The 22682-nt window shown below is 47.2% G+C and overlaps 1 protein-coding gene across 1 annotated transcript in view; it reads left to right on the plus strand.

Annotated features, from left to right (window-relative positions):
• The window catches only part of LOC146797360 (solute carrier family 26 member 6-like), a 187101-nt gene that overhangs the window by 149805 nt on the left and 14614 nt on the right, over nucleotides 1–22682 (plus strand). The window contains exon 16 of the mRNA XM_085624366.1: nucleotides 21945–22142. Coding sequence (XP_085480492.1) covers nucleotides 21945–22142 — 198 coding nt within the window. The remainder of the gene's footprint in view (nucleotides 1–21944; nucleotides 22143–22682) is intronic.

The raw sequence follows: 22682 nt of genomic DNA on the forward strand, positions 1-22682 counted from the left end.
ATCTTCTTGCTGTCTACTTGTCCCTTCACCTGGCTCATCAAGAATGTTCCCTACACCTCCTCGGGGGTCTTCCGCAATCTGTCCCTCTCTATCTTCTTCTGACCCTACTTCTTCAAGTATAATCTCAAGTGGTTCTTCAATCTCCTCCTCTTCTGATTCAGGAGTAGTCTCTGTGTGATTTCTCTTTTCTTTTCTTTTTACTTCACTGCTGTTTGAAACTTCAGGCTCTCTTACAGAATCTGATCTCTTCTCTGATACTCGCAGTGGTTCATTCGAAGCTTTTCCTACTTCTTTCCCCACTGATTCTGTATCTTCATCATCACTGGAATCTGACTCTTCAAAATACTCTTTACCAGTCCCTTCTTTTGGGTTTGGAACTCTAATCATGTCATCAGTTATTGTCACCAACTTATTGACAGGCACGAATGCATGGCGCATTGCACGTCCCATTATTATTTTGTGCGGACTCAAACCAGTAGTTCTATCTGGAGTAGATCTCATAGTCATCAGAACTAGAGGTAAAACATCTGGCCATTTCATGCCAGTGGCTAAGCACATTTTTCCAATCCTATTCTTGATTGTGCCATTAATCTGCTCAACCACACCAGAAGCCTCTGGTCGGTATGCACAATGTAGCTTCTGCTGTATTTTCAATGCTTCACAAATCAAACCCATAAGCTCATTTTGAAAGTGTCCACCTCTATCAGACTCAACTGTTACTGGAAACCCGTACCTAGGAATCAACTCCCTTAACAGTAACTTTGCCACTGTTAATCCATCATTTCTTCTAGTCGGGTAAGCTTCCACCCACCTTGAAAACAAACAGACTACCACTAGAACATACCTCAGTCTGTTTACTTGGGGCATCTCAATGAAATCAATCTGCATTCTTGTAAAAGGACCTCCTTCTCTGCCTATTGTCCCCAGACTCACCACTGTCTTTTTCCCAGTGTTAAATTGCTGACAAACTAAACACCTCTGACAAATGCTTTCTGCAATTGTCCTGAACTTTGCATTGTACCAGGTCTGCTTGAACGACCTAACCATCGCGTCCCTCCCCAAATGTCCCTGGCCATGATACATCCTTGCCATTGACGACAAGATGGAGTTGGGCATTACTGGTCTGCCATCTCTGTAGACCCAAACATGGTCTGTTTCTCTTAGAGCACATCCTGCCTTAATCCAATCTTTTTTCTCTTCCTCTCCTGCCTCATCTTGCAACTGTTTCACTTCATCCCAGGTTTCTAAGACATTAGTAAACATCACAGAGAGTAAAGACATTTCCCCTTCTCTGTCCCTGTTGATGGACTGATTTGTTTTGGCACAGTATTGCGCAACATCGTTTGCATAACGGTTTCCGACCGTTATAAAATCCTCCCCTTGTCCATGGGCAGTACATTTTACAACTGCTAACTCCTTAGGCAGCTGTATCGCCTCAAGCAATTTACCAATCATTTCAGCATTCTTTATCGGAGTTCCACTCGATGTCAAGAAACCTCTTTGTAGCCAAAGTTGGCCAAAATCATGCACCACTCCAAATCCATACTGACTATCAGTCATTACAGTTGTCCTCAAATCTTTCCCAATTTCGCAAGCTTTTGTCAATGCCACCAATTCAGCAACTTGCGCAGATTTCACTCCTTTCAATGGTGATGCTTCCATGACCTCTGAAACTTTGCATACCGCATATGCTGCACATAGCACACCATCATCATTTCTCAGGCATGATCCATCCACAAACAACACATGATCACTCTCATTCAAGGGTAGATCCCTTATGTCTGGTCTTGGTTTTGTACAGTACTCAAGCACATCCAAACAATCATGATCATCTTCCATCTTCACACCCACATTTTCAATATCTGGCAAAAGTGTCGCTGGATTCACATTTACACATCTCTCGAGAGTCACATTTGATGCTCCCAGAATCACTTTTTCATATTTAGTCAACCGACTATGTGACATGTACTGAGTTCTGCTTCTTGTCAAAAGAATTGCCACATTGTGAGGTACGAATACCCTTACAGGATATCCCATTATGATTCCCTCACTCTGTTCCAGACTCCTGCATGTTGCAGCCACAGATTTCAGACAACCTGGTAAACCCACAGCTACAGGGTCAAGTGTCGATGAGAAGTATGCAATAGGCCTTCTCAGTAATCCATGTTTCTGAATTAACACTGAAAGTGCACATCCATTTCTTTCACTGCAGTACAGCTCAAATTCCTTTTCGTAGTCAGGCATACCCAAAGCTGGAGCCTCACACATTTTACTCTTGAGCTCTTCAAATGCTGCCATTTGTTCTGCATCTAGATCCAATGGATCTGTCATTTCACTTTTTGTCAGTTTAATCAGTGGCTTTGCTATCAAGGAAAAATTAATTATCCACTGACGACAATAACCCACCATACCCAGGAACATTCTCACTTCTCTCTGGGTTTTTGGAGCTTTCATTTCTCTGATTATTCTGATCCTGTCATTAGTCACCTTTCTCAGACCTTTTTCAATATTGTGTCCAAGATAATGCACCTCTTTCTTGCAAAATTGTAATTTGGCTGGAGATACCTTTAACCCTCCATCTGCTAGATGATTCAGTAAAGCTATGGTATCTACTTCACAAGCTTCACGTGTCTTTGATGCCACCAGTAGGTCATCAATATACTGCACTAACACTGAACTCTCGGGCATGATCAAACTTTCCAACGATTTCTTCAATAACTGATTGAATATCGAAGGACTCTCCGTATACCCCTGTGGGATACGACACCATGCTAAGATACGCTGGCCAAACCTAAATGCAAAAATCGGCTGGCTATCATGATGCAATGGAATTGAAAAGAACGCATGACACAAATCAATCACTGTATACCACTCAGCATCATGTGGAATTTGATACAGGATCACTGATGGATTTGGCACAATAGGACAACATGCCACCACAATTTGATTAACTTTTCTCAAATCCTGTACGATCCTAAATTTCCCATTGGGCTTTTTTAGTCCCATTATCGGTGAATTACACGGACTACTCAGTAGTTCTCTCAGGACTCCTTGCTGAATCATTTTCTCAATTATAGGAGTTATCCCTTCAATTATTTCTGGTGTCATTTTGTATTGAGGAATGTTAGGATATGTGATTCCCTCTTTTACTGCAATTTTCACTGGATCTACATTATTCATCAATCCCACATCCTCTCCAGTAAAATCCCAAACTGTCCTTTTCACTGTGTCTCTCAGCTCTCGAGGCAAATCCTCCGGATTAAACACAGCAAATGCACCAATTAACTCACTTTCTCTATTCTCTAGAGTCACTCGGTACAAAACATCTTCATCTGGTGTCTCAAAGGCTATTCCATCCGGTGTACAAAAAATTGTGCAGTTCATCTTGCACAACAAGTCCCTACCCAACAGGTTCACTGGACTCGTGTCACAGACAATGAATCTGTGCATGTCTGAAAATTTCCCTATCTGTACTCTTACAGGTTCAGTAAGACGTGTTCTGATTTGCGTATTGGCTACACCAACTACTTGGATTGCTTCATCCGAGAGAGGAAGATTTCTAACATCTGTTGACCTGACAGTTGATCTTGTCGCACCTGTGTCTACCAAAAAAGTAACACTCTCCTCATTTATTTTCCCATCCACAAATGGTCCTGCCTGGTCTATTTCTAGAGTTGCACCAAGTATGCACTCTTCTTCCTCTCCTCGGCACCGTCAATAATCACCCTCAGACTCACTCCCTTCACTCTTTAACAAGTACTGTTGTACTTTGTTAGAACGTCTTGGTTTGTTTACCTGCTCATCATTGTAGAATCCTGAATCCTGATTATATTTTTGTAACCCTCTATTCTGCGGCAAGGGCGGTTTTGGCTCTTGACTCTGCTGTCTCACAACTTTCTGTTGTTGCTGCTGTTGATTATTTCCTTCGTTCTGCACCTGTTGATTTAAGGATTTATTCTCATTACTTACTAATGGTGGATTAGGACACTCCGATCTCCAATGCCCCAATTGGCCACAGTTGTGACAAGGAAACTTTTTCTTCGCTTCCTCAAGACTTCCTTTTCCTTTCCCTGCATATCTAGGTCTATTCCCTGCATTGTTTCCTGGATTATTTGCCTGTTCCACTAACTGTGCTTCCTGTCTCTCCGCAACTTTCACTTGTGCCCACATTGCTTTCTCTTTCAGCTTTCTTTGTTTTGCTTCAATTTCATCACTGAAGTATTTTGCATGCCTCAGGATCTCATCTACTTTCTTACTCTGCCAATCCACTGTGTGCTCACGAATTCTCTCACCAATTTCAGGTCTAAGGCCATATACAAATCTGTATACAAAATGACTCAAATCTTTGTCTCCCAGGTGTTCATCTCCACTGAATTGTTTAAATGCCAGTATCAGCCTTTCGTAAAAAGCATGAACTGATTCTTTCGCTTCCTGTTGTGTTCGATCTATCTTTACCCAGTCTGTCTCTTTTGCAGGAACTTTACTCTTCAGGTATACCATCACCTGATCATACTTTCTCATTACCTCTGGATCTGGTGCCCCTGTTCTTGGGTCTCTTGGATATTCCTCAATAGGCCAACTCACAACTATTTTACACTCAGTCCACAAGTCTGCTGGAACAATTATATCAAACAGACTATTCAGGTCAACCCACAGCACTTTTGACAATTTCACAAACCTATCTACCTGCCTATACCACTCGACGGGCTTTTCTCTCAATCGAGGGAAATCATTCGTGAATGATAAAATATCCTGTCTGGTCCATGGAACATGTACATATCCTCCTCCAGGTATTTCTCTCATAGGATAATTATCCACTGGTTTCTCCTTTTCTCTCACTGGAAATGCTGAATAAGTTGTTCTATCTTCAGCCTCATCTCTTTTCTTGTACCACCTATCCTTCCACTTTTCTACATCACCCCATCTTCGCAATAATGCTACCATTTCTTTAATCTGTCCTGTTCTACCAGTAGCATTCAAATTCTCAATATCCTTCTCTGTAAAATCCATCCTGTAAGTTCTTTGTAAAGCTTTCACTTTATCAATGTCAACTCCCTGCTCATTCGCTATTGCTCTTAGCCTGTCATGTGTATTTCTTGCTCTCCAGGTAACACTCTTACACATAAACATTAGTTCACCATCATGATGACTCTTCAGAATCTCTGTTGGAACTGTTCCTGTAACAAGCTCTTCTAGTTCGACACGTAACCTAGCTACGTCAATTACTTGTGAATCTTTATCCTTTTTCTGTAGAACCTTCATCCAATCATTCAAATCATCAACTGTTATTTCAGCAGTTTTTCTCACTGGAACCACTCTCTTTTGCGGTTCTAAAATTGGCATCCCTGAACAACTAGCTTCACTAGCATCCAATATTTCACTACATGTGTCATGTCTTGATTGTCTCAGGTCATTTCTTTCTGCTCTTTTGCCTGAATCTCCTGAAGGACCAACTGAATTTGTCAGATTATTCCCAACATATGGAATCACCAGTCCATTCTCACCTGTCCTCTGTTTGTCAAACACAGGCATAACCGAACCTATTGTTACAGGCACCGCAACAGCTTCTAGATTCTTCGTTAACTCCCTAATCTTCTCTGTCAACTCTGTTGTAGTTCTGGCTAATTGTCTGGCATTCTCATCAAGGTAATGATCACTTCTTACCTCAGGTGTCTCATTTTCTGTCTCACTAACACACACTGTATCTCTTATCGGAGAAACAACTGGTGTACTTTTATCCGGTTCTGGTCTATATGGAGGTGGTCTCTTGTAAATCATGTCATTCAAGACCTCATCCTCATACTCATTAACTCCATATTTTCTTATTTCTGACTCAGGAACCCTTTCTGCTCCTCCTTCAACTGTTCTCATCGGATATAATCCCTCTGACATACTAACATCTCGCCACCCTTTCATTCGATCATGATGAGTCTCACGATCATGTCTCCTCCTAAACATATACCTATAGTACCCTCCAGATCTCTGTTTTTCTCTCTCATGTACTTCCTCTTCCCATTCCACTAAAGCCTCGAACTGTGTAGGTCTCGGCTTCGGGTCAAGACATAGCATCTTTTCCCGTAAATTTCTCAACACGGCCAGATTAAATGAACCATGTTCTGGAAATGCTAGAACACCATCTTCTTTAGTATACCTAACCCAATTCTCCAACCATATACAGGTATGAAACCCATGTCTTGCAGCCATGAAGGATGCAGGTGTTTTCGGTGGAGGTAACAACTCACCCTCTCTTGTTTTAACATCTTTATCCTTGCTAAACCACTTTTTAATTTTACCAAAAAATGTTTTCTTCTTCTTCTCTTCTTGGTAATACATTTTAGCGTTTACCAAAACTTTCTACTCTTTCCGTATTATAAATATACAATACAAATTTTTCAACCAATTGCAGCGCGATTCACACTAACGCACCAATCCTGGAACGTCTACGTCACTAAATGGCCCTTCCAATCCTTGCGCGGCTCACACTAACGCACCAATCCTAGCGCGAGCACTATTCTGATCTACCATCCAATCAGAGCGCGGTCTTTCTGACGTCAACAGTCGCTGCAGTCGCTTGTCTCCTGTCTTCTGTCACTCGTCTACCCCTCCTTTACAAAATCTTTTCAGTAGACTTCGTGTCCAAATTTCTACAAATCTATTAGTTACAACATAAAAACATCTCCATTGTCTGCTTCGCTAACCACAGAATAGTAAAAAAGAGTCTATTTCATAAGAGACCTTTCATTGACACAGTAGCACTTCCTCTACTCTGCCCTACTAACATACATTCATTAACTGTTTCCTCTAGGACTTGTCCAAAGAGTCTTACAATCAACTAAATGTACAAACATTCACGCACATTCATACAAGAAAATATAGTACATACGCACAGAATCCTGCTTCCCGAGAACAGACAATCTGCTCCACTACAGAATTATAACATACACCAACTAAGCAAGCTTTCTTTGCCCAGTTCTTCAAACAAGCTTAGAGAATACCTATTACTCCTCCCGCGATAAGCTTTAACGGAAATCCTTACGGATCCCTGGGACTTAAGACCAGAGTTTTCACAGATAACCTTCACTATCATACACACTCCTTATATACCAGAAATATCTAATAGTAACATACGACGATGTCACTGATTCCGAACCCAGACAATGTGACGCGCAACTTCAATTGTCACACGTTATTCCTTACAATTCCGTCTTTCCCGAGAGCAGCATATACTTCCCTCTGCCCTACTACGGAACTGCTACAGCTTCCAAGTTCCAGAAGCACTACATATAACTCAACATTACGACTCCAACATATAGTATTAGTACATATACCAACATGAACCAATAATCAATAATCGATAAACTAATGTACAAGCAATCTTATCAGATCAAGACAATCATCAAAAACCATCAAACTCTGCTACCAGGAAATTGATAGAGATCAGGGTGTGTATAATATTCTCACTACCACGGATAGAGTAATCTCACAGTTACACACACATGCATACATCATACGCTAGGGCCCTTTTCACTACACTAACATACGTTCAAATACTCTACCAGCAATAAACCTGTGGAAAGAAAAACTCCTAATCACCCTGCATCTATACCGAGGTCGATAAGACCTGATTTTTGTGACTGTCCTTAAACATAATCTATACAACATATACAGCAATAATCAAAAATATAAACCCAATAATTGACAAGAAAGAATATCCAACACCATGTTTAAAATTATATTGCTTTATCTAAAATTAGTCAAAAGAAAATCAATCAGAGTAAATCATTTCTCATAGTTACCTATTCTAGCTAAATGTCAGAATGGGTCAGGACAAGTCTCTCGGTAAATGTCTCTCTAGACGAAGTCCCTTCAGCATCAATCCTCAGCAACGCAGATTCGGTACGCGGCAAAGGCAAAATGGCAAGTGGCAAAAACCCTCTCTAGGCTAACATTTCTTATAGTTTCTAAACAATGGAAAGATACATTGGAAACATAGAAAAAACTGTAATGTCCGCCGGACCTGCTGAGCAGAGCGAGAAGGAAAGGATGTAACATCGCTACATTTGAGAATCTCCGCTCAGGAAAAGTTCACATAATAAAGACTACGGAACAGGAACCAAGAAATAAAACATGTATCATATTAGTTCTACTTCTCCTCGGCAATCGAGCCACAGTTCAGAACTTCTCTCTAAGGCTCCTTTGTTTCCCAAGGCTGCCAAGGACATTTTCACTTCACTTGGAGATCTCCCAAAACTGCTGCTGTCCTCATGGAAAGTTTTCAAACAAGCAAGCAAGGACCATTTCCAGCAGGGGTCTCCCTCGTCACAATTTTCATATTATAAATCACAGCCAGGCTCACAAATCGGCCATCTTTCTAGGCCATCATAGGCCTCAATAGACCATCTTAATTAAAAGAAACAAAAACAACGTTACCACAGCATAGTGATTAAACAGTGTTAACCCCACTAATACCCTTATGTGTATGCATCTATCTAGCACTTGCAACATAGAAAAGCATTAATTCGAAAAGCATTTTGTGCTCAAAAATAAACAGCACATAGCAACGTTTAAACATGAAAACACGCACGTTATTTTTTAAACAGCACATTTATGCACACCCACGTGTAACTCTCTCTTGTTAGGACAAACGGATTGATTAATATAAACGCACTTGCACAAGACAAATAATTAATGATTAATTATTAATAAATTAGTACAACGAATAGACATGCCAGAGCTTCAAAAGCCACTGAATTTTCAAACTGAAAACTCTGCTCCAGCAGGAGCGGCGTGAGGCCTGCAGTCAAAATCTACGGAGGAGAGGACAGTTGTTGGGCCGAGAGGTGCTGCACGGGGACTCCGTGGGACAGGTTGGTGGTACAGCGGATGTGACTGGTGGTGTACGGGAGAATGGGACGCACCAGGGGGACCGGGTTGAGGTCCTCCTCGCAGGCGGTGGGTGCTGGTGACGCTGATCCACCGCAGCAAATGGGGGGGGTGGCTACTGATGATCACCTAGATGCTATCCTTCAGGCCATGAGCGCTCTAGCGCATCCATGGAGGCCAGGTTGGACAAGGTGGCTCTGAACCTTAACCTGCTGCATGCATCGGAATTTGAAGGATCAGGTCGCTGCCGTAGAAAAGGAAGTTGCTGAATTGAAGGCCACCACGGAGTTCCAGGAAAAACAGCAGTATGCCCATGAAGTTCGGATCCGATATCTTAAAGATTGCATTGAGGATGCAGAGGGCCGCTCATGGCGGAACAATGTCCGGTTGATTGGGCTGCTGGAAGGTGAAGAGCGCTGGGATGGGGTTGCTTTCCTGGAGCACTGGCTTAAAACCATCTTACCACACACAGAGTTCTCCCCATTCTTTACCATAGAACGGGTGCATCGTGTCCCAGGCAGGAAGACGGCCCCCGGTGACAGGGCATGGCCCCTCATCTTCAAACTACTACACTTCTGGGATCAGGATGTCATCCTCCGGAAGACGAGGAAACTGGATGACATTCAATATGAAAATGCCAAGGTGTTCTTCTTTCCGGACTACACAATAAAAGTCCAGCGCCAGCGGGGGCCTTTCTTGCCATGTAAACGTCAGCTTCGGCAGGTCAATCTCTCCTATGTGTTGATGTTCCCGGCCAGGATCTGTGTCGTCTCTGATGGGAAGTCAAGGTTCTTTGTCACGCCTCAGGATGTTTGGGACTGGTTGGAGACGTCAGGTCAGTATTCTGGCCCAAGGGCTATGGGCAATACTGCGACATGGTCTGAGGAAGCAGGTGGTAGAGGATCCCGGTGACTGCGGTCTGGAAGGTGGTTCCTGGGGTCAGCAGTGGTGCCTGGCCCGGACCAGATCCATAGAGAGTGACAGGAGGTGGTTTGTATTGCGGAACAGATGGCAGACACAGTGACGCCAGAGGACAAAGTAGACACTTCCTTTCATTCTTCAGGAGGGAGGGCTCCTCGATAGTGGACTCATCAGATAGGGCAGTGGTGCCCGGTGATTTTGAAAGTGGTGGGGCGAAAAAAGCTGTATCCTAATATAATGACTGAGCGAGCGAAGCGAGCGAGCCCGAACTGCAAAAGGAGGGTGCGGGCGGGTTCTCCCCCCGCAAGAAAAGTTTGGAAAAAATTGATTTAAATGGTGGGTTTTACACCACATATTTACTGCAAATTGTTGAAAAATCCAAATATAGCATTTTAAAGCTATACAACAAAACACACATTGTGTGAGGCCTGTCGTTTCTACCATGCCTACATACACACACACACAGTGTATGTGTATGTTGTGTATGTAGGCATGGTACAAACAAAAGACCAGGGACACTCGTTTTAATTAAAACGAGTGTCCCTGGCCTTTCATTTCTACCATGCGCCCACATACAACATACACACACACAGGGCTTTAAGTGGGCCAGGTCTTGCCGGTGCTCAGCAACGGCAGTTCTTAAAAGCAGGTGCTGAGGTGGGTCCCTATGGGGCTCTCTTTTTTTACCCTCAGGGTCGGGGAAAAACGAAACTCTGCAATAGTAGCACCGGTCATTGCATTTGATGTGACTTGAAAGAGGCTCTTTTTTCCATTTTATATAGCACAAACTTAGAGTGCTTTACATGTACACCAGTTACATTACACAATCACATAATAATTTTTTATAATCACCGGATGTTGAGCTGATGTCAGGCTGGAACCTGCTTTCTCAGCTCGGAAAGTCTGCCATTCTCGCTCCCAAAAATGCAGCATTTTCATTATTATATACAATGAAAACATAGGTGGTTCTGAACCACCTATCTTTTTATCCTATATAGTAATGAAAATGCTACAGTTTGTTCTATTTATCTTATGCAACTTACAACCATTGACAAAGCCAATAGTCCTGGCTGGTTTTAGGTGTAATGTCACTTGTATTATATATCTGGAGGCAATGACAGAAGAAGCACTATACCAGTGGGGCAGCACACTATGCCAAGTATAGATTTTTATCTTAACAGTGTTAATCCACACTCATAATTACATCGGCCGCCCATACGAGAGACCCTCTCGTTTTTTCATCCCACTTAAAGCCCTACACACACAGAAGTGTGTGTGTGTTTCTTTTGTATATGGAGGGAGGCATGGTAGCAATGAAAGGACGCTCATTTCATGATTTCATTTAAATCATGAAATGCGTGGCCTTTGGTATCTACCATGCCTCCATATACAAAAGAAACACACGCTGTGTTTCTATGTTGCATGGGCGTATGGTAGAAACTAAAGGCCACAGGAGTGTCCCTGGCCTTTCGTTTCTACATATTCATCTTTTTTAATCACCAGTTGTTGAGCCCACGTCAGGCTCGAACCTGCTTTCTCAGCTCGGAAGTATGCAGTGCCATCCTCGCTCACAAAAACTGCAGCATTTTCATTCTTATAATATACAATGAAAACATAGGTGGTTCTGAATCACCTATCTTTTCATCGTGAATAATAATAAAAATGCTGCAGTTTGCTGCAGTTTGTTCTATTTATCTTATGCAACTTACAACCATTGACAAAGCCAATAGTCCTGGCTGGTTGTAGGTTTAATGTCACTCGTATTGTATATCTGGAGGCAATGACAGAAGAAGCACAATACAAGTAGGGCAGCACACTATGCTAAGTACAGATTTTTAGCTTAACAGTGTTAAGCCACACTCATAATTACATCGAACGCCCCTACAACAGTAGTTCAATAATATACCCTCCTCCCGTTTTCCCGTCAACCCACAGCAGTGAACATAAGAAAAAGAAAACACATTAAGCTGCATCCTGTAAATGTTTGCCCGTATCAAGTTGAGTGACTGTTTGCGGCTCCCCAGTGTTAATGGCACCCTGAGAGTGCGCCAAGTGTTGGCCTTACAGGAAGTCAGACATCACATGTAACCTTCCGCTGTGCCTCTGGTGCAGAAACGGATTCTTTCATGGTCAGTGGGGTTTGGGGCTAAAAAGAGAGAGTCACTGGTCTGGACTGCAAGGCTGAAGGTTCACATTAAATAAGGATATATATTCATGTCATGGGGACAGCGGTTTAAGGAATAATGTGTTGATCGTGATTAGTCTATTTTTAACGAACCAATTAATACCGCTGCATATGCATCAGTCATGGAACTAAGATAATCTCGCACAGTATAATAATCATTTCCCTGTCAGACTCTGCTAACTTATAGACCACACACCTGAAAGAATATCTCTTATTGTCAGTACCAGCCGCCACTTACAAAGCAGATCACTGCAAACTAATGCAAGCACTGCTTGTATACCAGAAACAGGCTGAGCAGACATCCTACACCACTCGCAGTGATGATCAGCAAACACAATGTGACATCTTATACAGCAGAAGTCACATCACTTGCAGAACTTATAACCAATTAACCAGCAGAAGACGACACCTTTCACAAAGCGCACCATCTGCAGAGCAAAGCATTGTAAAGCACTATCATCATTCACTATTAGAGTGAGGTGACAGAGTATGGAACGACATCCCTGTATCCATCAGGACTGCCACTACCTTGCTGTCATTTAAGAAAGAGCTAAAGACACCCCTTTGTAAAGAACAACACATCATGATGCACTAACAGCCCACGTTTGGTGTTAGAAAACAGCTACCCTCCAATCTCACGCGGTCTGTCTCTCTGCCTTGGATATCTTCAACGGCATAAGTTCATGGGCTCATGGTATGTTCTTTAGGGACAGCAGGGACCGCACCAACAGAGTAGGCGGAGGAATCGCTATCATCCACAGGAACACTCTCAGAGTCTCGACCAACACCGACGACACCCTCAGCACCGCCAAACACCTGCACTTCCAGATCCACACCGACCCCAACACCACCCTCAGAGGAACCCTCGTCTATAGACCCCCCCGGACCCCGACCACAGTTCAGCGACTCCATCGCCGACTTCGTCAGCACGCACGCCCTCGCCTCCACAGACTACATCCTTCTCGGGGACCTGAACTTCCACCTCGAGAAGAGCAATGACCGCAACTCCACCACCCTGAACGACAACCTCGCCAACCTCGGACTCAGACAACTCGTCACAACACCCACCCACTCCGCCAGCCACACGCTTGACCCCATCTTCTCCGCAAGCTCCCACGTCTCCTTCAACCATACCACCGAACTCCACTGGACCGACCATCGCTGCATCCACTTCACCTTCAAGAAGCCCACCACGCACAACCCACCAAAAGGATGTCTCGCTGCTGGAGCAAAGTCACCGAAGACCAGCTATCCACCACCCTCACCAAGAGCCCACCCGCCCACCCCACCGACCCCGACACCGCCGCCCACAACCTCAGACAGTGGATCGACGACTGTGCCAACACCCCCGCCCCACTCAAGAAACCCTTCAACAATCACACCAGCAAGAAAGCCAGCTGGCTCACTGAAGGCCTCCAGGCAAACCTGCCGAAAACTGGAGAAGAACTGGCTCCGTGAACGAACACCAGACAGCTGCGCAGCCCACAAGAACGCCACCCGCAGACACCATCACCTCATCAGATCCGCCAAAAAGGGCCTCCTTCAAGGACCGCCTAGACAACAACGCACACAACAGCAAAGAGCTCTTCAACATCGTGAAGGAACTCTCCAACCCCAGCTCCAACACTGACGACTTCCCACCTTCGCAAGACCTGTGCAACTCGCTGGCCACCTTCTTCCACCACAAAATTGCAGACATCCATGACAGCTTCAATGCCACGACCGCCACGACAACCACCGAGACCTCCGCCCCCACGACCACCATCCGCACCAACCACCTGCTCTCCTGGACCAACATCACCAACGACGACACCATCAAGATCATGAACTCCATCCACTCCCGATCCCCGTCCGACCCATGCCCACACCACATCTTCAACAAAGCCAGCACAGCCATCGCACCCCATCTTCGGAAAGTCATCAACATCTCCTTCGAGACAGTAACCTTCCCAGAGAGCTGGAAGCACGCCGAAATCAACGCCCTACTCAAGAAACCCAAGGCGGACCCCAAGGACCTCAAGAACTTCCGGCTCATCTCCCTGCTCCTGTTCCCGGTGACGGTCATCGAGAAGACCGTCAACAAACAACTGACCCGCTACCTCGAGGAGAACAGCATCCTGGACCCTTCCCAGTCTGGGTTCCGCAGCAACCACAGAACCGAAACTGCCCTCATCGCTGCCACCGATGACATCAGGACCCTGCTAGACAACGGAGAAACAGCAACCCTCCTCCTTCTGGACCTGTCAGCCGCCTTCGACACTGTCTGCCACCGCACACTATGAACACGCCTCCATGACTTCATTGGACTGACCACAGCTGCGTCCACTTCAGCTTCAGAAAACCCACGACCCACCACCACCCGCATCAGGTTCCCCGCAGGAACTGGAACAAGATCACCGCCGACCAGCTCACCACCTCCCTCAGCCAGAACCCTCCCGCCAGCACAACGGACTGGCGTCTGTTGTGTTGTAGTCTAGGGCAGTGGTAGATGCTGGGGGTTGGTCGAGTTTGAGGAGGCGCGCAAGAAACTTGCGGAGCTCCTGGACTGGCAGCGCTGCCTCAACTTTGCAGCGCACTCCACGTCAGTGCACGCTAAAGCAGACCGTTCGGGTCTTCTTCTCACTTGGCTGATTAAACAGGAACAGTCGGATGGGTCAATTACGGCTCCCCATTCTCCGGACGGAAGACTTCGGCACACATAATTAGAAATCCACGGTGAGCTGTCCGCACATTTCACACGGCTTTATAAATCTGGACAACAGGCCCCGGAGGGGGCGATTCAGCAGTTCTTAGAGGAACCTCCATTCCCGGCCCTGTCACAGGAACAGCGGATGGAACTAGATGCCGTGCTCACGCTGGATGAGGTTCAGGGTAGGATCAGGGCTTTGCCATCTGGGAAGGTTGCAGGTCCCGACGGTTTTCCTCATGAATTTTATAAGTCATATGCTGACCCCTTAGGCCCACAGCTGCTTAAGGTGTACTTGGAGACGCTCGAGACCTTTGCCCTCCCAACCTCAATGAAGGAAGCTACGTTGATCATACTTCCCAAACCGGGTAGGGACCCCACCTCAATGGGAGCATATCGCCCCTTAGCACTCCTGAATGGGGACTATAAGGGCCTGATTCACAGAACTAACGTAAGACAAAATCCTAAACTTACTACCATTTTGGTATTCACAGAAGGCATTTACTCATTTTTGTATTCACAGAAGGCACTTACTCATTTCGGTATTCACAGAAGTAAGGAGTCCTAACTTTACTACTCCTAAACTGAGAAAAATCCTAACTTTAAGACTTTCGGTATTAACAGACGGCATTTAGAAGTCCTAAAGTTAGGAGTCCTAACTTTACTACTCCTAAACTAAGAAAAATCCTAACTTTAAGACTTTCGGTATTCACAGAAGGCATTTAAGAGTCCTAAAGTTAGGAGTCCTAACTTTACTACTCCTAAACTGAGAAAAATCCGAGCTTTAACACTTTCAGTATTCACAGAAGGCATTTAGGAGTCCTAAAGTTAGGACTCCTAACTTCTGTGAATACCAAAATGGTAGTAAGTTTAGGATTTTGTCTTAAGTTTGTTGTGTGAATCGGGCCCTAAGATCTTAGTGGGCATCCAGGCAAATCGGTTAGCGCCCTTGATCCCTCAATTGGTTCATCAAAACCAAAATGGGTTTGTGCCGGCCCGCAGCAGTCACTTAACATATCGCAGCTGTTCCGGGTGATGTGCTGTGCTACAATGGAGTGGCCAACGGCCGGTTGTATTGCGCTGGACTTGGAGAAGGCCTTTGACACGGTCGAGTGGTCCTTCATGTTTGTTGTGCTCCATCGATTCGGAATTTAAGCCTTACATTCTAAGCCTTATCAGATTACTGTATTGGGCTCCTACTGTTCGGATGCGGCTGGGGACTCTCTTCTCGGACCCTATATTGATAGAGCGGGGGACTCGCCAGGGGTGCCCCTCTCCCCCTTGATATTTGCCCTACTGATTGAACCATTAGCAATGATACTACGAAACTCGGCACAAGAATGGGGGATACGTCTTGGGGATGGCACACACGCGGTTTCGCTTTATACGAACGACATTTTGTTGTACGTTAAGGATATTCAGGCGATCCCATGAGTCATCCCTGCTGCACTGAGGTCTTTTGTGTCTCTGTCCGGGCTAGGGGTGCACCGGGGCAAATCTTGCCTATACGCCTTTAATCCTTGTATGGAAGATCTGAGTTGGGAGGTGGACGGGACATTAGTACAATGGCAGCTGGTGGCGTTCAGGTATCTGGGGATCCGCATTTACCATAATGATCGGGATCCTATGGATGGTAACATCACAAGGGCGGTCACAGCGCTCAAGTCTCAGATTGATTTCTGGAAGACGCTTAACCTTTCGATTATCGGTAGGGTGGAGTTAATCAAAATGGTCATGTTACCAGCTCTCCTTTATTACTTTGCTAATCTATCGGTCTTTCTACCCGTGTCCTTCTTCCGCTCTTTCGAAAGGATTGTTAGGGATTTCATCTGGAATAACTCGCAGTGCAGGGTGGCACTGGCGAAGTTGTACCTACCTCGCTCAAGGGGGGGTTGGCTGTACCCAACCTAGAACATTATTTCCTGGCGTCTCAAATCCTGTGGGTGGCGAAATTGGTGGAGGAACTACATTTATCTGACTCGGCAGAACGTGACCCCCTGTACTCTCTGGACAGGATGCTCTCCCTATTCCATCCTTGTAACAGATCGAATGAACACCTTCCTTTACTGGTCCTGATGGTGTGGAAATGTTTTCGCAGGGCGCGTCGTCTCACTAGACACGTCACATCGTACGCACCGGTTGTGCCCATATTAGGTATGCCGACCGTGCAGGGACGCGTACAGGGAGTAGACTTTACGGACTGGGTGAGGTTGTTATAACTACCCCAGGGGACCTATACAAAGAGGGTACATTACGACCATTCCTCGCTATCATGTACAAAGACGGGGTTTCCCCAGGCCAACCTCTAAATTGTGCCTCCTGGACGGCCGCGAGGAGGCGCTGGTGGGCAGACATCGCGCAGGAGCCTCTGTCGCATCTCCTAATGCAATATCTATATGTTATGGGTATGGGACGCCACTTAGTGAAGTGGTTTGCGGAATCGATCAGGGAGCATACTTTAATGGATTTAACGCCGTTGCGAGTTAAGTGGGAGGCAGACCGGGGGAGGCCCTATTCGGAAAAGGAATGGTCCGTGGTCCTGGAGAGTCCCAAGCAGGTCCCCAGAAACGCCCTTTTTAGATTAATCCAAGTCTACATTGTCCACAGGGCATATCTCTCCCCGGACAAAATAAATCGATATTTTCATGGACGGGTCACATGCTGCCCACGCTGCAAGCTGGTGAATGCTGATCTTTTACATATGCTCTGGTCCTGCCCTAATCTGTATGCTTATTCAATCAATCAATCAATTTATATAGCGCGCTGCTCACCCGCTAGGGTCTCAAGGCGCTGGGGGGGGGGGGTTCCGTTACTGCTCGAAAAGCCAGGTCTTGAGTTGCTTCCTGAAGGAGAGATGGTCCTGGGTCAGCCATAGGTGGATGGGGAGGGAGTTCCATGTCTTGGCTGCCAGGTAGGAGAAGGATCTTCCTCCGGCGGTGGCTCTGCGAATGCGTGGTACAGTGGCGAGGGCGAGGTTGGTCGATCGCAGCTGGCGGGTGGGCGTGTAGAAAGTGAGGCGGTTGTTGAGGTACTTGGGGCCCAGGTCGTGGAGGGCCTTGTGTGCGTGGGTGAGGAGTCTGAACGTGATCCTCTTGCTGACGGGGAGCCAGTGCAGGTCTCTCAGGTGGGCGGAGATGTGATTGCGGCGGGGGATGTCCAGGACGAGTCGTGCGGAGGCGTTCTGTATGCGCTGGAGTCTTATCTGTAGCTTGGCTGTGGTTCCCGCGTAGAGGGTGTTCCTGTAGTCCAGACGGCTGGTGACGAGAGCCTGGGTGACCGTCTTCCTGGTTTCGGTGGAGATCCATCGAAAGATCTTTCGGAGCATGCGCAGGGTGTTGAAACAGGATGATGAGACGGCGTTGACTTGTTTGGTCATCGAGAGGGAGGAGTAAAGGATGAAGCCCAGGTTTCGTGCGTGGTCCGTTGGCTTGGGGGTGGTGCCCAGGGCAGGGGGCCACCAGGAGTCATCCCAGGCGGAGGGGGAGGATCCCAGGATGGGGACTTCCGTCTTGTCTGAGTTCAGTTTCAGGCGGCTGTTCTTCATCCACTCGGCGACGTCTTTCATTCCTTCATGTAGGCTGGCTCTGGTGGTGGCGGGGTCGTTGGTGAGGGAGAGGATCAGCTGGGTGTCGTCTGCGTAGGAAATGATGTTGATGTTGTGTTGGCATGCGATGGCTGCGAGGGGCTCATGCACACGTTGAAGAGGGTGGGGCTGAGCGAGGATCCTTGAGGTACGCCGCAGGTGACTTCGGTGGCCGCGGATCGGAACGGGGGGAGGCGGACTCTCTGGGTTCTTCCGGCGAGGAAGGAGATGATCCACTCCAGTGCCTTCTCTTGGATTCCGGTGTTGCTGAGGTGCTGTATTAGTGTGCGGTGGCAAACTGTGTCGAACGCTGCAGAGAGGTCCAGGAGAATGAGGGCAGCTGTGTCCCCGTTGTCGAGCAGGGATCTGATGTCGTCGGTGGCTGCGATGAGGGCGGTCTCGGTGCTGTGGTTGGCTCGCAAACCAGACTGTGAGGGGTCGAGGGATCCGTTCGTCTCGAGGAAGGCGGCGAGCTGTTTGTTGACGGTCTTCTCGATGACTTTGGCAGGAAAAGGGAGGAGCGAGATGACGCGAAAGTTCTTGAGGTCGGTGGGGTCTGCTGTCGGTTTCTTCAGGAGGGCGCTGAGCTCGGCATGCTTCCAGCTCTCCGGGAAGGTGGCGGTGGTGAAGGAGATGTTGATGATGTCCCGGAGTTGGGGTGCGATGATGGAGTCGGCCTTGTTGAAGATGTGGTGGGGGCAGGGGTCGGTAGGGGATCCGGAGTGGATGGTGTTCATCGTGCGGGTGGTGTCTTCGGTGCTGACCGGGGTCCAGTTGCAGAGGGTGGTGGTGGGGGGTGTTGGTTCGGTGGTTGGGTGCGTGGTCTGTGCGCCAAAGCTGTTGTGTATGTCAGCGATCTTGCGGTGGAAGAATGAGACGAGTGAGTCGCAGAGGTCCTGCGAGGGTGTGATGTTGTTGTTTCCGGCGCTGGGGTTGGAGAGCTCTTTGACGATGCTGAAGAGTTCCTTGCTGTTGTGGGTGTTGTTGTCCAGTCGTTTTTTGAATGTTGTTCTTTTGGTGGTTCGGATCAGCTGGTGGTGTATGCGGATGACGTTCTTGAGGGCTGTCATGTTTTCTGTAGTCTGGTCATGGCGCCAGGCTTTCTCGAGGGTGCAGCAGTTTTTCTTGGATGTTTTGAGTTCGTTGGTGAACCACGAGGCTTTCTTGCTGCCGGGTCTGCTGGGTGGGTTCTTCAGAGGTGCGAGGTCGTCGGCGCAGTTGGTGAGCCACTGTGTGAAGTTGCGGGCTGCTTCGTTGGGGTCCGTTGCGATGGCGGGAGGGTTCTGGCTGAGGGAGGTGGTGAGCTGGTCGGCGGCGATCTTGTTCCAGCTCCTGCGGGGAACCTGTTGCGGGTGGTGGTGGGTCGTGGTTTTCCTGAAGTTGAAGTGGACGCAGCTGTGATCCGTCCAATGAAGTCCGGTGGAGTGGCTGAAGGAGATGTGCTTGCTGGAGGAGAAGACGGGGTCAAGCGTGTGGCCGGCTTAGTGGGTGGGGGTGTTCACCAGTTGCTTGAGCCCGAGGTTGGCGAGGTTGGCCAGCAGGGTGGTGGTGTTGCTGTCATTGTTGTTCTCCAAGTGGAAGTTGAGGTCCCCTAGTAGGATGTAGTCAGAGGAGGTGAGGGCGTGCGGGCTGATGAATTCTGCGATGGGTTCGCTGAATTGTGTGTGTGGTCCCGGGGGTCTGTAGATGAGAGTGCCTCTGAGGGTGGTCTTGGGGTCTGTGTGTATCTAGAAGTGAAGGTGCTCGGTGGCGGTGAGGGTGTCGTCGGAGTTGGTCGTGATGCGGATATTGTTCCCTTGGACGATGGCGATGCCTCCTCCGGTCTGGTTGACGCGATCCCTCCGGGTGATCTTGTATCCGTCCGGGATGGCTATGGCGATGTCGGGGGCTGAGGAGGCGTTCATCCAGGTTTCCGTGAGGAAGGCGACGTCTGGTCATGTTGTATCGAGCAGGTTCCAGAGTTCGACGGCGTGTCTGTGGACGGAGCGGGTGTTGAGCAGGATGCACTTGAGGTGGTTGTTGCTGGTGCCTGGCCTTTCAGGAGTGGTGCAGGTCCGGAGGCAGGTGAAATTGCAGGCTTGGCAGGTGAAGGGTCCTTGGGTGCTTTTCGGGGTGGCTCGGTAGCTGGCGGGGTTCCGGCCGGGTTTGAGTGCGTTGAGGGTGGCAGCGTCGTAAGTCCGTCGTGTGGGCTGGCATCGCCAGGGGCCAGGGGTCCTGGCGCTGGGCGTGGTCCAGGCACGGACGGGCGCAGACGGGCTTGCCTTTGGCGCGCCTTCGGCGCGCCAGCGGCACGGCCGCACATCGGTCACCATAAGAGGGAGGAGGGGAGGAGTGGTCAGCTGGGAGGCGGGAGGGAAGAGCCAATGGGTGTAGGGGGGGCGGGGCCGCACGGGAGGCAGCGGCGGGAAAGACGGGGGAAGCGGGAGGGGAAAGGGCCAAGAAGCACGGGACGCTCACAAATGCACGGGGTACAGAAGAAGAGAGGGGGCGGCACACGAGGCACTCACTAAAAATGCGGGGTACAGAAAAAAAAAGAGGCAAGGGGGGCAGGCACACGAGTATAGAGCCACCAGGCAGGCCAGGCAGCGATCGAGTAGAGTGCTGATCTGGGGAGGATCTGGCGGCAAAGCGGGCAGGCAGGCAGAGCTGCAGTGGTGGGGAAGTGACCTACCCGAGGGTCAAGGGTCATTAGCCACTTGCATGGATAGGGAGGTGCCGCGGACATGGGAGACATGTATCACTTGCGTTTTTCTAAGAGTCAAAAAGTACAAAGCATCCACCCGGTTTCTGGATCTGGGTTTCATTGTGGCCAAACGATTCATTACCCGTAGGTGGAAGGCGGAGGAGCCCCCGCCAACGAAGGCTTGGTTCCTATCCATGCTGAACTAGGTGAAGACTGAGGCGGTTTCCCTGGTATGGGAGGATATCATGGGTTTGTGTAAATTCCCCATTTCTGCTGCATGGAATGCTATGCTGTGTGTGTTACAGGGGTTGTTGGTGCCGTAAGACCCATTAAATGTTCCCACTCCGTAATAATAGTTTGTTATATATGGGCAGTCCTATGGCCCGAATTTTGCGCTGATGTATAGACGAAGTCCCGTGTACCCCAAATTGAATGGTCATTTCTCTTGGGAGTCATGTTGTGCACCCCTATGATAGTCCATAGGTTCCTGTTTTGTGACAACTGGGATTTGTGTTTCCTCTGTGCAGCTCTTGTTTCCCTTCCTAACCTCCCCTTCCCGATAACATTTTCCACGTTAGGTGGTTTTCAAAAATTGTTTGACTGCATAAACAGATTGAGGTGATATGGCTGAGTGAAGCCATAAGTGCTGTGCTTATGTACTAGACGGGTATTGCATAGTCGAGGTATAATGTACCATAACTTGATTGTACAGCATTGTTGATGGAAGGAGGAGGTTATATGATTGATGGGATATGTCAAGTGTCATCACCAGTTGTACATAATTTAACTGAGGTAACCATGCCATCAAGCTGTTGATTTACAAATTGGACTTGTTACCTACCTACTGGTTCTGTATGATAAGAACTATGATGGTAGTTCGTTTGATGTTTATGTACATATAACAAGAAAGCATCTTTAATAAACAGATCAAACAAAAAAATTGAAAAAAAAGGTAAGGAAAACAAGTAGTAAATTTACACGTTTATATACATGTTTATTACAGGAGAATGGATTCATTCATGTTGACATTTCAACACAAAGCACTGCAGATTTAGAAGCCCAAACTGAGAGCCCCCGAAAGACGTATGAGAAGCCAACCCTGGAATCTCTTGGTCTGATGCCTCCAAATTTACATTCACTGATACTGGACATTTCCTCCGTCAGCTTCGTGGACACTGTTTCTTTAAAAATGTTTAAGAAAGTAGGTATTACAGTTATATGTACTGTTTGTTACTTCGCATGCACTTGTGAGGCGAACAAGAGGCAGGTCATTGCTCCAAAGGTAGGAATCCTAAGCTACGATAGAACTTTAGAGATGTTGGATTACACCACTCAATGCAATAAAGTTATAGATGGTCAATAATCGCTGGTGTAAGCCTTCCACTCCAACATCCTAATGCTTGTGTTTCTCTTTCTTTCTGTTTACTTAGAAAATGTTACCGTCAGTGGGTGGAATAATCTAATAGCATTGTAACACCTTCTTCCAAAGGCTAGGCCAATCTTTAAATGCTCTTCCCTAGCTACCATTCCTTGCTTGTGGGTCAGTCCTGTAGGGCTCATGGAATAGCTCTTTGCAGGGAGATATAATCCTGTATTTAAGACATAGCTTTGGCATGGCTAATTGTTTGTACCAGACACCAAGTTTATAAGTCTCACAAACTGACTGAAGCAGGCTTCATGAGTAAAAGTATTTAATCGTAGGTTAACTCAGTATATCGATCGTTGTACCCTTGTTGTTTGT

This window comes from Triturus cristatus, chromosome 9 (assembly GCF_964204655.1).
Source record: "Triturus cristatus chromosome 9, aTriCri1.1, whole genome shotgun sequence".
Classification (NCBI taxonomy): Eukaryota; Metazoa; Chordata; class Amphibia; order Caudata; family Salamandridae; genus Triturus; species Triturus cristatus.